Genomic DNA, 23184 nt, shown 5'->3' on the forward strand with positions numbered 1-23184 from the left:
ACCATCACTACCACCATTAAAATCATCATAAAAATCTCAATCTACATCTTTTGGAATCAATAACTTAGATCAACTAACTCTCTTTCAAAGATCAACAACAACAACAACATCAACTCTTCAGCCTAACCAACTTTGACTCCCCTCCCTTTTTTTTTTTTAAAAAAACTCACCACTTAACCAGGCGTCCTTCCCTTTGGTTGGTGCCGTTTATTCTCACATTCCGGAACAGATTGTAAACATGTTTTCTATCGTCCCGAAGGTATGCTTTTTTTTTTTTTAATAAATCTTTAAATCTATATATTCCCACATTTCCCAAAAAAAAAAAAATCAAAAATCAAAACTCTCCATTCTTAAACCTAACAATCTACCTAGAGCTTTCTTTTCTTTCTGCCATTATCTCTTGGCGCTGATATCGTCATATGTGCCGGTATTCTTAATAAAGCCAGCGGCTTCTATGGCCTGCTGTCTCTACTGACAGGTCACCCCTTGAGCGTTGTATCATGGATCCTCCACATCATGTCCCTCGTTTCTCTCCCCATTTACCTCTACGCCTTTATCGCCCTCAAAAACCGCAACGCCCTTTACATTCTTCTTTTTGCATATCTTTATCTCATAGACACTGGCATCGACATTGGTTTCACAATTGTCTTTTGCATCAAATGGTTTGCAGAAGCTCGCCACGCTTCTAAAGACGCCATCGATAGTGTTGTTTCTGCAGTAGGAGCTGCTGCTAATGAAGCTTCTGCTTCTTCATCAAACTCATCTTCTATCCCTACTCAAATCGCATCGTTAACAGAAGCAGCAGCAACAACAGCAACTACAACAATAGCACAAAATGCAGGATTCTCTATAGCCACCGCTCCACCACAACCACCACCATTATTCAAGCGCATGACCGAAGCCTTGGCCGAAGCTGCAGCTCTTGCAGAACCCGCTGTAGCGGCATCTGCATCATCCACAGACAACACCGCTAACCAATCAACTTCAGTCGCTCGTGAATCTGTTGTCACAATCATTCTCACAGTAGTCATCTTGCTTATGCGCATCTACGCAACCTTCATCATCATTGCCTACGCTCGTAAACTTGTGCGTCAGGAAAACCTTCGCAAGTACAATGGAACGCCTAAAAAATCGGCACGCGCTCGTCTCCAGTGCATCCTTCTTACTCCCTTCGAGTCCTTCTGGACGGGCTTTTCGTCTCGTTCTTCCACATACTCGCCTCTTAACGGTGACGGCAGTGCCCTCGCCCTCGCAAAGACTTCAAGTGGAAGCCGGCGGCACAATGCCGGGTCATCCTCGATTGCCTCGGATGCAGGCTTGCTTGCTAGTCCATACCAAATTAGTGACGATGAAGATGAAGATGACAGTGATAATGCGGCAGATAACCATGACTTTGTCATCAAATCTTCTCTTAACTTGGATCATCCAGATGAACCTGCCTTAAACACTTCTGCTGCCGGTTCAAGCTCACCTAATACAGATATAGATTTGGAGCGCTTGGGAGCTGATGACCCATTTTCTCCAAAAACACCGCGATCATAAGGGAATTTTTTTTTTCTTTTTAAACAAAATAATATACTGAGTCATGGCTAAATCATAACACTGACACTAATCATAATAATAATAATAATAATAATAATAATTAACCCAATAATAATTTTTGAATGTAAACATTCTTTGGTAACTTAAAATAAAATATTAAATATTATAAGCGTAAAACTGTAGAAATTCCCGCGCACATTTCATCCAAAATAGGAATCTTAAAAATTTATCTTTTTTTTTTTTTGATCGGGTTATTTGATTTATTTATTTGAAGGGTAAAGAAAAAAAAAAAGAAAAAAAAAGAAAAATCCTAGAAAAAGTTCTGAATTTGTAAAATATCATTGTGCGGCTCAAATTTCTTTTCGACAACACTCTTGGTGTTATGAAGTAAAAAAAAAAAAAGAAAATCTTTGAATAAACCTCCATTAATAACCACCCCACTTGATTAATTTTTAACATCATCATTATACCAGCTTTTTTTATTTTTTTTATTATATTTTTTTTCAATAATCATTGCTTAAATTAAAACAGCTTTATTATTTGCTTAAAATGCTTAGCTTAAACACTTTTCATTTGCATGAAACACCTTTGGTCGAGGATCTCATAAAAGATCGTTACTCCTTTAAGCTTTCTAAAACCCAATTCCAACTAACTGAAAATGCTGTTGCCGAAGTTAAACCAGTTAAATCAAAACCCAGCGAAACAAGACAACATAAATTTATTAAAATGTTTTTACGCCGTGGATCACACACACTTTCCTTTAAACAACATAACGATATTATAATTAAAGAATACTTAAATTCAGGAAACCCAACTGACTGGCGTTGTAATACCACAAAAGCATGGGCCGGAAAACAAAATGATTATTTTCAGGTACTCCAAAACACTCACCATTTGCTTTCCAATGGAGATTCACTCCGCGCAATAGATATACTATACTGCTCCCAAGTCGTAGCATCACAATTCCAATCTCTTATTAAAGCTGAAGGCCGTAGAACTCAAGTGTCTATAAATTTAAGTTGCCCCTGTAGCAAATGCCGCCGTGGCTTTCAGTTTTATGGTGCTATTGGTAAGGTCCAAGTTTTGTTATGTCTGGACGATGTGTTTTTAAAATTTTTCCGCAAGGCTAAGCTCAATCTTGAAACAAGTCTATATGAAGTTCGCACCATAGCTAATATTGTGGGGGTATATAGTGATAACATGGAAAATGCATTATCTCTTTTAGACAAGGAATACATGGTTAAATTTGCATGGAACCAGAAAGATTTTGAAAAATTGATGGCAGAAATTGATATTTTCCAATTGAAAACAATAAAAAAGGAAATGAAAATGCAAATTTTATTATCAAATTTAAAAAAAATACGCGCAACAAATTCTCTTCAACAGCGGTCTCTTCAAAAAAGTCATTCATTTTCAGATTTGAAAAGCTTGAAAAATTTGACTAATTCTTATTCTGACCAAAATTTCTTTTATTCTTTTAAATCATTAACATATCAGGATGAAGATAACCCAGAACCACGAAACCAAAAACGGAAATACAAAAACGATGAAGTTAGGTTTAACACTGAAATAAAACTACGGAAAGCAGCAGATTTGGTAATAAATTGTTTTGCAAAATATAATTTAGACAAGTCAGCATTCAACCAAAAACTAGTGATTATTTCAGATTTAAATATGTGGAAAACAAACCCCTCTGGGCAATTTACCTTGTGGACTGCTAACCTTGTACTCAAAACAAATAACTTGACACATTTTTGGGATCTAGGCACATGGATGGACTTGTTCATGTCATCTGGAAATGTACTAAGCAAAGGAAAATATCGTATGAAAAGTCTAACAAGGCTTTATACAAACCTTGAAAAAGTTGCCAAAAACTCTGAAACAAAAAAGAAAACCCGTTTATTCAAGCCTAAAAATAAAACAATTTCTTTTAAAATCCCCAAACCTCGTTCCTTTATATCTAAACAAGAGTTTGAAGAGTTTCTAACTGATTTAAATTCAGCATTTACTAAAAGAGATTTTTGGGATGAACGCTTAAAAACTGTCTGCATTTGCCAACTACTTCGAGTCATTACTAACTTTCAAGCTTTTCTTACAATCCACAGTGCTGACTTTATCAAAATGATTACCAACCCCAATAGAAGAAATATCAATATTTATTTGATAATTCAAGGTTTTGTAATCTTATTGGATATCATGGGGGTGCATGTTCGTGGACCGAAATTTGCAGATTTTGACTACGTCATGAAGCTAAGCGAAGACAATTATATGTTTTTTTTCTCAAATCTTATGGATGTCTTTTGCAGTTTTATTTATTTTTTTTCTCCTAAACTTACAAGCTTTGATAGAGGTCCTGAAGTTTACATCACTTTTAAGTATTTGGCCATGGGTGGGCTTTCAAACCATCTTTTGAAGCCAAAAAATTCAATAATTGATTACAAAACTGGGTTTAAAGATAAAATCAATTTTAATACATTTTTACAAGATTTATACACAATAGGGCATATGAAGTTTGAATTAGAAGATCTCTTTTACAGAGATTTGACTACAATATCGGTACAGGGTCACGTTTATGACCCAGATAGAAGTCGGTTACAGTTTATGAATGATATACCTTTGAAGTTTTTTCTGGCCCCAGATAAATCTATTTGTTCTTTAGATTACAAATCTAACTGGCTTCAAACCCATCGTCATATTTTACTATGCTGTTGCAGGTTTGGTCTCTGTAACTGCAAGCGCAAAGTGTTTTACACTTGTACTTGCAAAGAATATTCAAGAGCCACTTGTAATTGTTATCCACGAAGCATCACCAGTCCGGATTTCAATTTATGTAAATGTGGCGCACGCAACTTTGATGAATGTAAATGCGGCGCCACAATTCACGCCTATGGTTTGGCATTTGCAGAAAAACCATTCAAGCCATTAAAGCAAGGGGTTTGGACTCATTTTCCAAATATTTCTGTGGTGCTTAAGGATATCCAAAAAATGCTTGATACTTATCATTTTTACAATACATTGTGGACAAGTGAAGAAAATCTTAGTGATTACTTTTTCGAGATTTTCAACTGTATTTATAACCAAAACTCAAAATGGATTCGCTTCATTGAGCGCAAACTACCCCGCATTTTTGCCAAACGCCAAAACCAACCGTCGAGCACACTAATTGACCACCCACATTTCTACCTGCGGTACAAGCCCACGCGCATGGCAGTTTTCCGTGAGATTTGGAATTTGAAAAAGGCAATGGAAACCAAGAGTATTAAAAGTGATCCGCGGATATTTTATTCTTATTGGGGGTACAAGTTTTTAGAAATTGCTATACCTGGAATCATGAAGCTAAAATTTATGCGTCCTGCAATTATGACCTTGACGCAGTTTTGTGCCATTGCTTTATTTTCACTATGTAATGGAACAAACCCAAAAGAAGTTCGAGATAGCATGCGACTTTGTATTACAAATGTAAGAGAAAAGGTTACCGATTTTATGAAGTGGACTGAAAGAATAATGGAGCTAAACAATGAAGCCCAGATTAGTAGCTACGACTCTATTTCTAAAACATTTTGCGCTAAAACTCAAGAAGAGTATTATAAATTGATACCATTGGGATTGGCATTGCGAGATGAGGGCGATATTAACAATGATGGAGATAAAGATGATGGCAAGAAACATTTCAAAGATAAGACCAAGACTTGGAATAATGGGAAATCAGCTTCTAAAAAAAATAAAAAGAAGAGAAAGCGAATCAACAAGTATGTCGCTTATGATGATGATGATAATGAAGAGGAGGAAGTGGAAAGTAATTTGGAAAAGAAGGAAAATGGTGGTGTAGAAGAGACTCAAATTGATACTGATGAGTCAAAAGTCGAGACCAAGGTTGATGAGAGATTAGTGACTGGATCATCAAAGGAAGATAAAACAGTAAAGGAGAAGAAATCAGAAAAGAAAATTAAGAGAACAAAAAATGAGGGAAAAGATAAAGAAAAGGAAAAGGAAAAGGAAAAGGAAATCAAGGAGAGAAAAGTACTCCAAAAAGATAAATCAGTAACTACTAAACCCACTATTAAAACTGGAAACAAAGCCAAACCCAAAGAGACAATTAGTTTCCCGTTGGTTAAAATAGTGAATCCAATGGTTGCCAAAAAAGATTTAGTGCCTCCACCAGAAGAAGAAAAAAGGTCATTTTTGGAAGATATTTGTCTTGATTCAGAAGATAGTCTAAGTTTCATTGAAGAAGATATTATTGAAGGAGACGAGAATGTTTTAGTAGATGCAGAACTGGATTTGAAGATGAAGCCTGTTTTTGCGAATACAAAACCTGAGCCTAAAAACAAACTGGATTCTTTGGATGAAGATCCAAATCTAAAAGAAAAGCTTAGTTTGGAGCAAGTGGAATTAAAACAGGAAGAAGAGCCAAGTGTTGTGAATGCAGTTTCAGTACAGACAGATGAGCCAACCTCAGCCCAAAATATACTGGAGCTGAAAAAGAAGCTAAAAGTTGCAAAAGAAAGTTATGAGCAAAAAGGAAAAACTAGTTTTAATTTTGCACAACTTGAAACAAAAGCGGATCCTGTGCATTTTAATGAAGATTTGGTACCAAAAGACAAAAGTTCAGTACCAACTGACATGTTGGTCTTTTCCAATGAAGGTCACAGTACCGAAATCAAGTCCAGTTTGGTGGAAGAAGCTTTAGTTTCAGAAACTAGTTTTGTTCCACAAAAACTAGTTTTGATTGATTCTCAAAATTCTTTTGAAAAAAATTTAAGGCTAGAAGAAAACTTAAGTTTGATGATTGACAAAGAACCACCAACTTTAGACGGCCAGCCGTCCTCAATTGACAGAAAACCTGAGCCAGAAGCAGACAATATTGTGGAAAGTACAACAAAGGAAAGTGTTGATAATTGTACTAGTAAACCGACTAGTTCTAAGAAAAAGTCAAGGAAAAATTCATGGGTCACAATTCCTTGGGGAGGTGTGATTAATTGTGATGAACCTGTTCAAGCTCCAGTTTTATCTTTTGGCAGTTCTGATGATGAAGAAAGCAGTGTGGAAAGTGCAGATTTAAACAAAAATAAACATTTCCCTTTATTTTCACCAGTTTCTAAGTCTTTTGAAGTACCTTTAGAAAAATTAAAATCACCACATTTATTGGATCAATTGACACCGGAGCTTTTATCAACAGATGAAGAACAGAATTGTGAATGGTCTATTAATAATCCGCTGGCGTGCAAACTTTTTGGATCCAAGCCAATAGAGGATGTTTTGGATTGCTTGGAAAATGAATCAAAAGTCATAAAAAATGAAGATGAAGGCATTTCCTTTGACAATGTATCTAACGTACAACAGTTTTTAGATGCTGAGAAGTTACAAGTGATTGCAGATAGTTATGGTGAAAAATTGAAAGAGGTTAAGGGAAAGGTTTCTACTTTGAATAAAAAAGATATGCCTAATGAAACAGTTTTAAAGTCACTAGCATTTTCTTCTATGACAACAAAAAAAAAGGAGTTATTTAAAAAAGTTTTTGATATTTTAGGGGTGCCAGGGACTTTTGAAGACAATGCTTGTGACCTTTCCAAGGCCTTTTCTGTGATCAATGATGCCATGTTGCTAAAACGTTTTTTGGGCATAACTGACAGTATTGTTTCTGATAAAGACTTAGCACTTCAAATTTACCAAAACAAAAACTGGATGGAAAGTTTTAATAAAAACGTTTTGGTGTTTCAGAGCGAAATTGATTGTTGTGTTTCGGAAAATGGGCCGAAACAGGCAGGTGGCGATAAGCTTAAACAAGGTGGGGATGAGGAGGAACAAGAACCCCAAAAGAAAAAAGAGAAAGAGAAAGATAAAGTTGAAGAAGTAAATGAAAGACCAGCTAGCCAGTCTTCAGAAGAGTCTCTTGTTGATCTTTCAGAACTCCCAGAATCCTTTAACTATCATTCTCTTTGTGATGCAGTTTTACCACGTACTCGAGATTATTTTGGTGCTGCTGAGCGGGTACTTTCGGTGACACCCCCACAAAACATTTCGAGACTAGCAGATTTTAAAAAATCTACAGCAGATCAACAACAACAACAGCAACCCCTTGAGGTTTTTAATAATTATTATAACCCACCACTACCACCACCATCACAACGGCATCTAGCCAAGAAACGCTATGCGTGGGAATATTTCTCCACAATTAAGAATTGCAATCCAGCAACCGAGCAGCAGCAGCAGACGCAACAGCAACAGCAGAGATCTTCTTCCTTTTTGGGCTTTCTTAATAAAAACCCAAAACCGGTGAATCCTCCTTTGGAACCAGTCTTGAAGTGGTTCGAGTCTAACTCTAATGAAACGCCAACCGCAGTGTCACACGCGTTTAATATACGTCTGCCTCCTGTGCATGTCGCTGCCGTGACATTAAATAATTATAATTTTAACTGTGGACTTGCTCAAAATGGTGGTCAGCCTAATCCTGTTTTGGAGCCTGAAACTAATCAATTTGAAGAACAACAACAACAACAACAACAAGCCTTGAACAATGCCACATTAACTAGCCAAGAGAGTTTATCTATTTATCAGCAGCAACAGTCAAATTTTACTATTAGTATGCCATCTACGGCTGCTGCTGCTGCAATTCCTCCTTCTTCTTCTTCTTCTTCTTCTTCTTCTTCTTCTTCTTCTTCTTCTTCTTCTATAATTTCGACATCTCAGCAATATCATAGCCAACCTTCTACTGCTTCTTCTCAAATGCCCTTAGTTTCTTCTGGTCAATATTTAGGATTTACTTCTGCAATCCCACAAAACCCATATGCAACTATGCTTCATTCAAATTCTCAGTTTCAAGATGCCCATCTGTATCCTTACAACACTTACTCTTCTTATCATCAGCGTTTAAACAATTTAAACTCACCAAACCCTCCTCCGGTGTTTTCGCAGTTTTTAGATGACAGAGAATTAATTGCTGATAACACGCCTTCAGTTACCCAGAATTACCAAACATCACATCAATTTCCAAATCGGCCGATCCAAGAACCTTCACAGCAACGATACCCGTTTCATCAACCCCAATCGCTGCAGCTTCAACAAGCACAGTCTCAACTACCTGAACAAGGTTTATCGCAGCAGCCAATACAATCAGGCCAACTATTACTTCAACAACCATTTGATCCTCCATGCCTTGTTCCAGATGTTTTACCTCCCATGCAGATGCAATATGGAAATGCTCTTTATTCAACGTTTACACCTTATCCTAATGACAGAAACAATTCTGCTAATAGGCGACCTGATTCTCAAAGCAATCCAAACCAACCATCAATGCCAAGCACAAATATTATAACAAGTAGAAACAACATGACTCAATCTGGCATCACCACCACCACTACTACTACTACTGTACCAGCTGCTCCAGTTTCACCAATGCAAAATTATGTGGTGAATAATATTTTGACACCTTCCTTAGGACCAGCAAGTATTAATCCTCAATTACTAGTAAATCAACAAGTACATCCTGTTAATCAAGATTCAATGTGGTCACGACATCAGCAATCTTATAATGGCAATTATGATTATAATGGAAATTTTATCCAAACCTCTTACCCTTCACAACCACCAATACCAGCTTCGGCACAGATGTTGACTCCTGAAAGAAGTAGTACAAATACACCACAAGGAATGGTGAGCACATCTATAATACCCTCAATGAATTTAAATAACCAAAATATCTATGGAGTTAACCAAACAACAACCCAAGAAATCAATGAAAATAACCTGAATGAAATCAACACATTTTTACAGGGTCCCGGGCCCTATAGTCGAGAATACAAGGATACCTTTTCTAATCAAGGATTATATTTCAAAGGCTGGAATAACGGAAAATGATGATGATCATGATGATTAAAAGTTTGTGTTGATTAATAGAACTATGTGTATTTTTGTAACGATAATAATGATGATTTTTTTTTCTTTTTTTAAAGTTGCTCTTTTTTAAGTTGCTTTATAAAACTTTGTTATTTTGATCTTTGTTTGTTTTTAGAACACTGTTCTATTTTTGGACATGTTTTTCTGTTTTGGGAATATTTGAAAATTTAAGAATTGTATCCTTTTTTTAAATTAATATATTGAAAAACAAATTTTTTTAAAAAATTTCATACATTAAATCAACAAAAAAAACTTGTATACACTTGTTTGTTTGTATTTATTCAAGGGTTATAGAATTATATAACATCAGCAACTTGTATACACTTTTATTTTTTTTACTGTTTTTGATCATTCATCTTTTAATTAAAAATAATTTTAAACTTTTAAATTACTTGGGCGTCTGGTGTAGTTGGCTATCACGTTCGCTTAGCATGCGAAAGGTCCCCGGTTCAACTCCGGTGTCGTCCATTACCTTTTTGTTTCACTTTTTACTAACCAAACACAGTTCATGTTAGTTTCTTTTATTCTTAATTTTGTTTTTCATTTAAAAGATCTCCTTTATTCTCACCAATTTTTTCTTCTTTTTCAAAATTACTGCTTGCTATTTTTTTTTTTTTTTGCAGGAAAAAAAACGACAAATCTATTATTTTTGCTTTTTTGTGCTAATAAAATTACCTTGCTATGAACTTAATAAAACCAATAATTGATGTCAACAATGACGACAATAACGACAATGACGATCCCCCAAGTGAAAACTTCTTTAGCGTCGATAATGAAATTTGCGAACGTGCAAAAAGATTAATTATTCCTCCCCGAATTGAAAACCTTGTCACCAGACATTATCGCCCTCCTTTCCCAGATAAATATGCCAAATTATATGCTGGGGCTGTAATAGGTGTCCCTTTTTTAAAGGAAGAGATTGCCGATAGACCCAAAAAGTCTGAAAAGCAAACAGGAACAATTGAACTAGACATGTCTGTTATTGATTTAAATAGCGACCCTAACTGGTTTATTGGATATCTGATTCAAAATAAAAGCAGCTATGAAAAAATGGTTAATCTAGTTTCATCCAGTTATCGCATATGTGAGAGTACGGAATGCCCTGAAATTTCATTTGCAGAGTTTTTGATTCTTGCTCAAAATGTCACGGAAATTACCAGATTTTCAATGTTTTATGACTCAAAATCAAAATCAGTTTCTTTTAATTATAATTCACCAGATTCTGATGACCAAAATGGGTTCAACAAAGTATATTTAGATCGAATAATTTCGGGTCCAGAAGAAATTAAACATATGAATGACATGTTATCTAAAATTCATGAAGTTCCATATGAGTTTGTCACATTATCAACTACTAAAAAACTTAAAAAAGACAATATCACCAGTACAAAAAAAAAGCCCTATTTGTACTTAAAAGAAAAAAATCAGGATTTTGCAAACGCTGCGTTTTTCGACGCTCAAGGATTTCACCAGGCATTCATGGGACGATGGGATTTAGTTGCCGAAAGATTATACGACACTTTTAAAAATCATGACGGTAATATCAATGGTACCATTAATAAGGATGACCTAGACGGGTTATTTAAAACTATAGACAAAGCATCAAGAGAGTATGTGGGTAAAATGGAAGAGGAAACAAATGGTGTCAAGATTCAACATTATTATACCAAAATTAGAGATGGGAAATTTCTTGCCAAAAGGTTCTCCGAAATGACTAATGATTTAAAAAATAATGAAACATCCATTTTATCAGCTTATTTAAAGTGTCCATGTGATTATTGTAAAAATGGCCTGCTTCTTCATGGGAATCTTAGTATGATTCTTCCTGATACTCCATATCCATTTGGACCTCTAGAAGCCTCTATGCCATTGAAAGTCGAAGCTGGCTATACCATCTCCGAAAGCAGTCTTCGAGATTCTTTTCTCACACAATGTTTTATTGATATTCAAAATGAAGAAGAGTTTTACAGTTTTGTAATTGCACAAGTGACTGAATTGCATATACCTTATAATGATTCCAATGATCCAAATTTTTATGGAGATTTTAAGCTAGAGCATATTTTAAGTCAACTGGGAAGTTATCGCATTGTGCCGTTTAAATGGAGTTTTTTTCATTATATGAAATCCGTTTCTTGGCTTGTAAAGAGATTTGATGAAAGGGAAAGGATGGAAACAAAAAGAATCAACTTTCTTAACCGACTGAGAAAGCTTAGGGTACCAAAAAATTTAAAAAGACCAGAATTACGTCGAACTCAGTCATTTTCTGATTTACGGTCTTTACATCATTATGGAAACGAAAAAAAGACAGATGATTTTATTTACGATATGGCAACAAAGTACTACAGCAGCGAGCAAGATTTAGACAATATAACAGATATTCACCTAAAGACATTTTCCACCAACAATTTCAATTTAAGCTATATTCAAAATAATTGGAATTCTTATGGAAGAGAATTACCGACGGAAAAGAAATTACGGGAATGTGCCGTCTATATTAAAACCTGTTTTGATCGTTACTTTTTGAACGTTCCTAAAAAGTACCAATTGCTAATAGCAGAAGATGAGTTATGGAGAGCAAAGGAAAGCAAATCATTGTGGACGGCTTCTATTTTAAAAGATTCTCCAAATTTAAAAAGATTTTTTGAACTTGGTGTTGCTTTTGATACACTCATGATTACTCAAAAAGAATTAGAGACTGAGAAATTGTTTGAAATTCCCTTTAATCTATTAAAGCTATTGTCAAATCCTGAAGCTGCAAAGGCACGGTTGAAAAGAGGGTCGGATGTTCGCTTGTTTCCTAAGTTTACCTCTGGTCCTTGTGTTGTACTTCCCATAATTGATATGCCCCAATTCTTTATCTCGTTTAAAGACTTGGAAAGGTTTTACAAAGAGTTTGAAAACACATTTCAAAGAATTAAAGCTACACATGATCCCAAAATGGAGCTATGCTCGGAAATGCGCATGAAAGGACTGAAAAAACCTTTGATAAATGTTGTTTACCTATATGCTGGGGTAGCTGGCGTTTTAAATGAAATGAAAAAAGATTTATTCCATTCTGTTTCTACAAACGACAATTCGGAGCATAGTAGAAATGTTGGTGTTTTTTTACTTATTCATGTTGCCGCCTATATTCTCCGATTAGTTAACATTCATTTATGGGTCCCTAAAGATGTGGACTTGCTCTATGTTTTAAATTTGAATCCATCTGCAATGAATCTGTTTATCCGAATTTTTAATAAAATGTGCAAAAATGTTTTTACAACAGCCAAAGACCATTTTGATTTAGAAAAACCTTGCAATGCTTTTGGAAGAATTCTTTACTCCATAAATAAAGCCATGCTTTTTAAAGATAGAGATATGAAAAATGACGTTACAATGAATCCTGAAAAATGGTTGGCAAATGATTTAATTGCTTGGAACTTGCTCAGATATGCAGATGTCGAAGAATTTCGGACTGCTGAAAATGATGAAATCATGGCCTGGAATACATTGAGAAGACTAAAAAATGCTTTTATTGGTATTGAGTCAGCTGAAGAGTTTAATAACCGCCCTCATGTTAATATTTTTGAGCAGAAACCTGCCTATGTAGAAAGATCGAGAGCAGCTTTATTTTCCCTACATATGGACAAGGAAGTCGTGGTTCCACTAAATCGGAAATATTTTGCTTATAATCCTAATTATCCTTATCATGATGAAAGATTTCTTGGGATAAAAGATTACACGGATTCCAATGGCAAGAAATTTCGCTACATTTTGATTTGTTTGTGCAAGTTTGGCCTGTGTACATGCAAATACCAAATATTTTTCATTTGCTCTTGCGAATTTTTTTCATACACTGATTGCAAATGCTACCCCAAAAGCATTAACGACTCTGACTTTCATCTTTGTGAATGCAGCATCAGCAATTTTGAAGAGTGTATATGTGGAGCAAATGTTTATGTTTTTGGCATGGAATTTGAACCTGATGGAAGTTTTAAATCTCGACCAACAAGGGATTTGCCATGGGCGCAACCGCGCAATAAAAAAAATCTTTTAAACTACACTGACTTAGCTCTTCACAAATTTGACTACCATTGCCAAAATATTTTTGATATTACACTTTCATGGATTAATGGATTGAACTGGAAAAAATCACTATTTTTGTTGGATTTGGTTCTTGATAAGAACTGTAAATGGGAAAAGTTTATTGGTGGCTGGTTTTCTAAATTTATTTCCAAAGTCAATGAGCGTTTTGATAAGTTTGAAAAGACTGATGACTATCGTAGGTTGGACAAGTATGGAGCTAGTTTAATTCGTCATCGACGTTTTTCGCTTGGGTACAGTAGTTTAAATGCTGATTTATGCCAACTGTTTCAAGAAATGAATGATACGTTAATTAAAGCAAAGATGCACGAAAAAAACAATGACAAAAATTTGGTTAGTCTTTGCCAAGAGATGACTGGTCATATACTTTTAGGAACAGGGCTTCCTTATCAAACAATTCACTTGATTATGTCTAACGTTTTCCGCCTAAAACAGTTATTCTGTATCATGATTTTCGTTTGGTGTTCTCTTGAAGGAATTGATGAAGATGGGAGATCTGGGGTGTTTGAAAGCATCAAACCTATTGTAAAATATTTGGATAACCCAGAAAATAAGACCTCAAGAAATCACTATTCATGGGATCTTAGAAGTATTTTTAATGTCTGTAGTGGATCGTACTTGGTGAGCACTTTTGAATTTTGTTCTGAGAGTAAGGAGATTTACAAAAGTATGAGATATGAACAAATGAAAAAAACCGTTTCAAACTGGGATAATGAACTCATTATTGAGTATTTGTCTTGGTCAATTTCACCTGATAAAGTTGAAGAAAGGGTTGAATTAGTGGATGATTATATTCGTTTGGGTGCAAGCGTTGCGGAAGTGAACCAAAAAATACAAATGCTGGAGTTAATGGATGCGGAAAAGGAATTTTTAAAAAAGAAAAATAAGAAAAAATCTAAAAAGGGGAATGCAATTGAATCATTTGCTAATTTGGATACGACGAATAAAGACGCTGAAAGGTGGGTTGAATCAAAGGAAACTTTGAATTACAGAAAAGTCAATGTTCACAAAGCTAAACATGATGATAAAAAACAAAAATCCAAAGAAACAAATAATATGGTAATGGGGAGCAAAGATATTAAAGAGATAATTGAATCAAAGAAATCTCTGAATGGTGGGATAACTAATGTTTCCAAAATTAAAAATAATCATCAAAAACAAAATGCTAAGGAAACAGATAATAATTTTGTTAAATCTTTTCAGTTAAAAGGAAATCGTGATACCAAATCCTTTAGTGATAATCAGAATATCGTAACTGAAAATCAAACTAAAAATATACCTAATATCAATAAAAAGAAGAAGAAAGAAAAGAAGAAATTTTCAATTAGTTCGGCTTTTGATACACCTTTAACCAAAAGTAACAAAAATACCCGGCCATCCTCAAAGCAGAGTTTTCAAGATTCTGCAAATACAATGAATGTTGAAGAAGTTAAAAAAGAGGTGGAAAGGGTTAAAATATTTAAAGATGAAAAAATTAAGTCAATCCAGGGGGAAGCAAAAAATGAAGTCAAGAAGAAAATAACAAATGGAGTCAAGAAAGAAGAGGCAATGATTAAATCATCCACAGTTAAAGCACTTAAGGTTGAATTTTCAGTAAATGAAAAATCGGTTCCAAATGAGAATGAAAAGATCTCTAGTAGTTTGTCTTCTTCTTTGGCTATATTTAAGGAGGATATCAATGAAGGATTACCGAAAATTGAATCCAGTAATCTTAATTTACCCAAAGAAATTAAAAACTTCAAACAGAATACCAAAAAATTATTAAACGAACCATTAAAACTGAATTTGAGTGACGAACCAAAGAGATCCCCTATCCAATCCCCTATGCAAGGAAACGTGAATGTACCTATTGCACCTAAATCCTTGTTAAAGGCCTTTTCCAAGGAAAATTTTGAAAGTCCAAAATATCCTAAAACTCCGCAGTTTAAACGCTTTGAAACTCCATTTAATGATACTCCACGCTTTTTGTCTGAAGAAATTTCAAATTTTTCAAAGGTGAAACAAGCACCGGAAAATGTGATTGCAGCTAATATTCAAGATAAGATAAATGCGGAGATGGCTAAATTTTCTCAGCCTTTAATTCTTTCAAAAAATTATCAATCTACCAATCCTATCAGCCATAAAACTTCACAGGCAGTTGTAAAATCTGCTATAGCATTTGATGATTATGAAAATCCTCATGAAATAGCTCAAAATGTATCGTTTAGACCTTCAGCTAAAGAAAAATGGGAGCCTTTGGGAAATTTAACAGAAAGGTCCAGTAAACTTCTTGAAGAACATATCAAAACCAATGAATTGATATTCCATAAATTGGATCAAAAGGTCGAATCAAAAAAAGTTATATTTAATAAAATGTGGATGAAGCCAGGGTATCATCTTAGAAAAAGTTCTTATCGTCGTCCAAAAACACCTAATTCATATGATGAGCTAAAACTTTTTGCTAAAATGCCTTTTAATAATCAAGATATTTGCAACTTTAACAGGTTTTGGAATGTCGACGACTTTTTTATTGAAAAGGAATACATGGTTGAACAAGAATACGAGGAAATGAAAAATAATAGTTCCAATAACAGAGATATCATAGATCCAAGAAATTCAGCCGAGTATGCATTCTTTAACTCTGGTTCTAAGTTTTTGGAAATGTCTGAAAACAAGAGAAAGATTCTCGATGGTGGATTAGAAAATAGATTGGACTCTGAGAGTGATTGTGAAGTTGACAAGATGGCTATGGATGCACCAGATACTGAAATAGTTGATATTACAGCTCATTTTAAATTTGGTTTTGACACTAATAGCATTTGGAAAAGTTTCAAAGAAAATAGTCAAAGGAAATCTAGATTTTTTGAAAAAAATCCTAAGAATGGAGCAAAAAACATTGGTGTTGCAAGTGATGGTTTAGCTTATCGTGAAAAAACTATGGGAAACTCTGCCGCACAGCCAGGCAAAGTTATTACAGTTCAAGATAACAAATATGGTGGTTTGAAAGGTGGTGAAAAAAGGTTTAGTTTTATAAGTGTTAATCCTAAACTTTTTGTTAAAAGAAATTTAGCAATACCAGCCAGCTTAGTACCACGTTATGTTTTAGGGCAAAGAGTGCCAGAGGTAGAGTATTTGAAAAAAATGAACAATTTTTCGGAGGCTGCATTTAAAAGAGCAGTATTAAATGTGTGGCCACCTAAAGATTCTGAAGAATTTAAGCACGGGATTGAAGAATATTGGTTGAGACATAATCGTATGCTGAAGGCTGTTAAGCCTGTTAATAGTATTAGTGTTTTTCGACAGCCCAAAACAACTAACGAGAAAAATGAACCCAAACCATCCCTTTACATTCCTCCGAACCGTCGTAAAACCCAAAATGGGCAACATCCAGAACCCAATGTTGCAGTTAAACCGGAATTTAGCCGGCAGAGTGAGGGGTCTATTCAAACTCGCAAGTTTCGCAATCAATTTTTCAGTCAACTGAGTACTGTAGGAAAGTTACAATAAAAATGAAAATGAAAAAAAAAAAAAGCATAGTCTTTAGTTTGAGAAAATATATATTTTATTAAACGTAAATGTATAGAAAAAAAGCTAATGTCCAACAGAACCATATTTGTTTGCAGTTTGTTCTGCAGTACCAGGGTCAATGGTCTCGTTTGCGTGAAGAAGAGCTTCGACTTCTTGTTCAACTGCTGAATGATCATGTGGTTCGCTAGATAATAATGGAGCTGAAGATTGGTTTGGTTCGTAGCAAAGATCTGTGAAAATATTGTGGTCCTTTGGCAGACTACCATAGTTCTCCCATACTACAGTAATAACCATTAATACTGACGCAACGAGTAAAGTATTTGAAGTGTCGAGTTTAGCAAATGGTAGCAGAGCAAAGATGATTACATCAATAAGTCTGAATAAGAGACGAATCTGTTTAGGCCAGACCAATTCATCGCGAGCTAAGGTGCATTGAGCCATGATCCAAAGAGAAAACGTACCAATGGCAAGACCATAACAAAAAAACCATTCAAGGTTATAGTTTTCCAAGATGTCGTACTTGACAAACTCGGCGGCAATGTCACCAGACAACACAAGAGCAGCACAAAGAGGTTCGTGAATGATAAACCATCCAATGGCAGTTAAAGCAGATCTTCGTAAAGCGTGGGTATTTTTGACAGAGCCATCATTATGTACATAGAGCCAATTGAGCGAAAAGGCAATAATCAAAACCATGACAGCACGGCCGGCCGCAATGTCAAGACCCAAGATAATAGAAGCATCTGAAATCAAACTGTTTAAAAATTCACCCAAGACGATGATATAAAGGGCAGTCATACGATCTGACTCGTGCTCAATATTGACTGCAGTAGAAAACTCAGTGTATTCCTTTGTTTGGAACCATGGAGAATAAATATAGACCCAAAATCCGCGTTCAATTGCTAAAGCAAGAAGTGCAATAATAATGCGAAAAGTCCAAGAAGTATGAGGGATAAGGAGTAATGAACGTAAAAGGAATGTAAAAATATTGATACAGCCCATGACACGCATACGGACCAAGTGTTCTGGAATAAAAAGGGAATAAAAAAACCAATTTGCAATTAGAATAAAATGAACAACCTGGAAACTGATGACGGCGGAAAGGTATGCTACTTCACTTCTCTTGTGTCCAAAACCAATGTAAGCAGCATTATTTGCAAAAATAGCCATACCAATCATAACAGACAAGACAATGCCACGCTGTAAAATATCATCTGTGTAATAATTGTCAAAAGTTTCACGTAAATCTTGCCAAATTTGGTATGAGTGGAAAAAAATAACAAGATATTTTAAAAGATGGGGCCAGTCAGGGTGTTCTGCAACATCTGAAGAAAAGAGAGCAATCATGGCGACATACAAAAGGTCGAGGAAGAGTTCAAAAACACCAGAGGCACGTTCACCAGTAACTTTGTAAAGTTTCCCATTGTAGAAGAATTGAAGAGCTTCTGGGCGTTGGAATAGATGATGTTCCTCTGCTTCTTCGTTAGGAAGCGAGTAAAACTTGAACCCTCCTTCTTCAACTGGAGTTGAGCGACTAATTCTGTCAAGAGCACGTTGGCGTTCCTTTTCTGGTGTTCCCAAAATAGGGCTAAGAAGTTTAAGAAGCCAAGGCATTTTGGATATATTTGTTTTTTTTTTTTTGGTGGTAGTAAAGTAAAAAATATATATAAGTATTTAAATAATACTGAAGTGTTTAAAAAAAAAAAAGGAAAGAAAGAAAGAAAGAAAGAAAGAAAGAAAGAAAGAAAGAAAGAAAGAAGGAGCAGCAGCAGCAGCAAAGAGTCTTTTTATGTACACTTTGCTGCTTTGTGTTAGCCCCACCACACTGTGTTCTAAATGTATGTTCCAGAAAATGCATGGCCTTAAGTCCATTTTTGACGGATTACTCCATCTTTCGGACTTTACAAACGACAAACGACAAACAAACAAACAAACAAATAAACTTGCTTGCAGTTATTTCAAAGGCCTCGACATATTCTAGAGAATTTTCTTTTTTTCTTTTTTTCTTTTTTTGATATATTTGATATATATTTTTAATATACAATCTTTTTTTAAAATTTCTATCTCCGACTTATAGTCGGATCTTCAGTCAGTACAGGTGAAGTGTTTCTGGTACCAGCATGACTAGAATCCCACAAGGAATCAGTGTCCATCACAGACTCATCCATAAACTGTCTCCCCTGAAGGTGAGGTCCAGCCTCTTCGTGATCATCATCATCGACATCAACATCGTCCTTGCGACGACGCTCGAAATCGCGTGCGTGTGCGGACCGCAGGGTTTTACCGACAGTTTCAAGAACAGGTTCCATAAAGCGGAATAAACGTTTTCCAAAAGGAAGTGAGCCTGAAGGTTTGCGCAAAAGAAGAGGAGTGGTACCTCCGGTAGCTTCTTCGTCATTGGGATGAGTGGTAGGAGAAAGCAACCACTGGCGATCAGCATTTGCAGCAGAGGAACTGACAATTGTTGATTTCTTTCGTGTGATAGTTGCATAAGGCAAGGTAATGTCTCTAGAAGCCTTTGAGCGAGTGACGTTACAGCAGTGTTCGTTTTCTACACGGAAAAAGACCCAAACAACACGACGGAGGGCTTCGGAAAGAGCAATGAAAAAGGAGATTTTGGCTGATTGCTGAAGCTGGTTTTCATAAATGATGTAAAAAAACCAGTTGCAACGCAGTACAGTGTCCAGCACCATTGCCGCATAGTAAGGTGAAGTAAACTTAAAGGCTAGCTCGTCTCTCAACAAAAAGTTGTGCGAGCCAACCTGCATCAACGACCAGTCCATAAAGATATCCCAAAAAGTGCTCACAACTGTGTTGAGCGATGCAAAAACAATGTACCAGGTACGCAGAGTATGAGAATCAAGTTTGATGCGGTAAGCGCTTAAAAATGCATTAGTACAAATGAGCAAAGAATATTTGCACATGTTGGCCAAGTGTGGGAAAATATCGCCAGTGTCGAGATATCTGCGGCCACACTGCAGAAAACGCCAAATACAAGGAACTGTGGAAATGAACCCCATCCATCGGGAATGGTTTGATCCACAATAAGAGCCCGATGGGTCTCCTGGAAGTAAGCCACTCCAGTGTGTGGAGTACAAACAAAAGAAGAAGGCAGCGTTACTAATAGAGTAAGTCATTGAGCAGCAAATATTACCCAAAACAAGATCACGGAATTCAACTGGATAGATTCCTGAAAACAAGAGTCGCCAAAATGCAATGCAGAGCCATTTTCTAGCGCTTAATTGAAGGATATCAAATGGCAAAAATAAAACAATCAAAGAAAAGGCAAGGAAAATTGGTGGGTAATAAATTTTTCTAAAAGTGCCAGCCCAAAAATCTTCAAAGCAGCACCAACTAAGCACACTCATAACAAGTAGCAAAAAGGCAGGCAGAGTACCGATTTGCTTTGGGTTGAGGTGAGAAAGTGGATCAAACTCAAATACAAAAGAGTAGTTAATTTTGTTTTTCGTCCAAACAATGCAACTGAGTGCAAAGAGGCAAAAGAACATAATGACAAGAAAGAACCCACCCCAGATTTGGAAAAGGAAAAGGGTGTCAGGATCACCACGGTCAAGATGCTGGAGACCCATCCAAATAGCTCGAGCCATGAATGGCACAGAAAGACCCAAGAAAACACCAGTGGCAAAGTTTTCCAAGTAGTGTTCTTCATTTTCTGGGCTTGCGTGGAGCTTTTCAAAAGCCAATTTTCTGTTACCATTTTCAAAGTAAACGGTGAACATGTCTCCAGCTTTGGCAATAAGCGTATCAAGAGTGTCAGTCTTGCTAAGGTAGTTATTGCTCATTTTGGCCATATACCCGGGCAAGGATGTATGGCCAGAAGCCTTGTCAAACTTTTTGACAATCTTGCGGACAGCAGTTAGATTAAGCAAGCGGAAAGATTTTAGCATTTCCAATTCCCGGTACAATTCCACAACTGCAAGTTTGAGTTGTTGGCGTGCAGTTGAATAGGAAATACGGTCGTCGCGAACCTTGCGCACATAATCTCGGCTTTTGCTTCGAGATGTACTTCTTTCAGTGGCACGTGAGGAAGAGGAAGTTGCAGGAGCATTTGTTTCTGTGACTGTTTCTGTTTCTGTATGCTCGGTACTTTTCCCACGTTTGTGACGTCGTCCAAGAGGTGTGAAAATAACATTGTGGGAAAGGTGGAGAGGGAGTGGGTGGTGATCATTATGATGATGGCTACTTTTAGGTCTTAAGGAATCGGTACGTAAGGAATTTCTATGCTTTTGTTTTATCAAGGCAGTTGTACCATGTTGCTCACGTAAATTAAAGAGCTGATCTTGTAAAAGTAAGTATCGTTCAATGCATTCGGACTTTTTAGTCTTGTAAAAATCTTCAACACGTGCGACTTCTGCATCTAACCAATCCATAAAGTCTTGCTCAGCATGGGTATAAGTTTCTTCTCGTGGAATGAATGGGGGCGTAATTATAATATGATCATTATTATTACGTTGGAAGTCAACAGTTCCATATGACGGGTGTTGGTTTTGGTTCTGGTCAGAGGAATTTCGAATGTAAGCCAGTGAAGATAGGGAAGAAGAAGAAGGTCGTGTTGGAAGAGAAGAAGAAGCCGGGAAAAAGGGGTCATGTGTTGTAGTGGAAGAAGGTTTACGTGGAATAGTAATTTGAGAAAGTGGCTGAGGATTTAAAGTCGATGATTGAAGAGAAGGTTCGTATATGCTGTTTGATGCTATGGAAGACTGGTAAGTGAAGTTTGGAAGTTCATCATTGACATTGTCGCCAAGAGAGTAAATTGCAGAGGTAGTGGAGTCTTTGTGGATGGTTGAGATTGGACTTGTTGGACTATTTCCATCTTCGTCTGTTCTAATTTTGCGAATGAACCGCTTGCCAGTCTATATATATATATATCAAATGGTTAGTTTTTTTATTATTTTATATTTTATTTTAATTATGAATATAATTTTGAAACGTACCTTGTAATCCAGATATTGGGTTTTCCATTCTGGGATCTAGAAAAAAAAAAAAAAAAAAAAAAAAAAGTGGGTCAGTATTAGGTATGATGATGATGATGATGATGACGATGGGACCAAAGTGACATACTAAACTGTCATTTAACAGGCTAGTTTTAAAAAGTTAGAACTTGATGAGATGAGAAATAAAGAATTTTATGATAATTAATATTTATATATATCATACCGTTCAAATTTCATTTTTTTTTTCTTTTTTTAAAAAAAAAAAAAAAAAAGAATAAAAAATATATATATATATATGTTTCACGAAAAAAAAAAAAAAGTTTTTTTATTTAATCTATTATTTTAATAACAGAAAACGGTTCACATATATAGGAAAAAGGAATTTTTTTTTTTTTTTTTAATACTAAATGTGAGTCTTTTTTTTTTTTTTTTCTCCAGGTTTGCCATTTTAGGAAACTTAAATCGCCTATGTTGTCCCAGCCGCCCACTCGTCCATCCTCATTTTCATCTTCATCTTCATTTTTCTTCATCATTTTCATCTTCATTTTCATCTCTTTTCCCCTCCCCCTCAATGCCTCCATCCATCCACTCATCCACTCATCCCATTAATTATTTCTACTACTGGTCACAAACTGCCGCTACCGCAGTGTTACATAATCCATACAATTTTTTTTTTTTTTTTTTTTTTCTTTCCAAATAAACCCATCCCATTTTGGCTCTTTTGGACAAATTTGGAAACTTTTTGATGTCACTATAATTTATACAAAATTTTTATAATTTTTAATAATTTTTATAAAATTTTATAATTTTTCATATAAATTTTATATTTTATATTTTATAATTTTCATTTAAATAATAAAATAATAAAATTAACGGCCCGATTGGTTGTTCCTAGTATATATATTCTAAAAAGAAAGAAAGAAAGAAAGAAAGAAAGAAAGAAAGAAAAGAAAGAAAGAAATAATGTTAATGAAATAATCTCAATGATTACCGCGGAACATTGGTCCTGTGACATCCCTTTCATTTTTTTACAAATTTTTTTACAAATTTGTTTTTTTTTTTTTTTTTTTTTGGTTTCAAAAGTTGCCATAATGTCCCATTTTGACCATCCGGGACATAAACATATATATATATATATAGATAGATGGATAGATATTCGGGTAATCTAACCGGAGCACATTGAGCTACTACTATTAATATT

The 23184-nt window shown here is 35.4% G+C and overlaps 5 protein-coding genes across 5 annotated transcripts; 3 read left to right on the plus strand and 2 right to left on the minus strand.

Annotated features, from left to right (window-relative positions):
* Positions 1-238: 238 nt before the first annotated feature.
* Positions 239-1542, plus strand: SAPINGB_P001543 (uncharacterized protein; the record flags this gene model as incomplete). The annotated part of the gene is made up of 2 exons (XM_031996264.1): positions 239-259; positions 373-1542. 2 exons carry the CDS (start codon positions 239-241, stop codon positions 1540-1542), a joined length of 1191 nt encoding a protein of 396 aa, XP_031852155.1.
* Positions 1543-2091: 549 nt separating this feature from the next.
* SAPINGB_P001544 (uncharacterized protein) lies at positions 2092-9399 on the plus strand (the record flags this gene model as incomplete). Its single annotated transcript, XM_031996265.1, has 2 exons — positions 2092-2781; positions 3040-9399. 2 exons carry the CDS (start codon positions 2092-2094, stop codon positions 9397-9399), a joined length of 7050 nt encoding a protein of 2349 aa, XP_031852156.1.
* A 720-nt stretch (positions 9400-10119) lies between these two features.
* Positions 10120-17007, plus strand: SAPINGB_P001545 (uncharacterized protein; the record flags this gene model as incomplete). Its single annotated transcript, XM_031996266.1, has 1 exon — positions 10120-17007. One exon carries the CDS (start codon positions 10120-10122, stop codon positions 17005-17007), a length of 6888 nt encoding a protein of 2295 aa, XP_031852157.1.
* An 84-nt stretch (positions 17008-17091) lies between these two features.
* SAPINGB_P001546 (uncharacterized protein) lies at positions 17092-18642 on the minus strand (the record flags this gene model as incomplete). The annotated part of the gene is made up of 1 exon (XM_031996267.1): positions 17092-18642. One exon carries the CDS (start codon positions 18640-18642, stop codon positions 17092-17094), a length of 1551 nt encoding a protein of 516 aa, XP_031852158.1.
* A 446-nt stretch (positions 18643-19088) lies between these two features.
* Positions 19089-22220, minus strand: SAPINGB_P001547 (uncharacterized protein; the record flags this gene model as incomplete). Its single annotated transcript, XM_031996268.1, has 4 exons — positions 19089-21902; positions 21984-22019; positions 22111-22129; positions 22207-22220. The coding sequence occupies 4 exons, from the start codon at positions 22218-22220 to the stop codon at positions 19089-19091; spliced, it is 2883 nt and encodes a 960-aa protein (XP_031852159.1).
* Positions 22221-23184: the final 964 nt, after the last annotated feature.

The sequence above is a fragment of the Magnusiomyces paraingens genome (genome assembly GCF_902498895.1).
Source record: "Magnusiomyces paraingens strain CBS 517.90 genome assembly, contig: contig1, whole genome shotgun sequence".
In the NCBI taxonomy this organism is placed as follows: Eukaryota; Fungi; Ascomycota; class Dipodascomycetes; order Dipodascales; family Dipodascaceae; genus Magnusiomyces; species Magnusiomyces paraingens.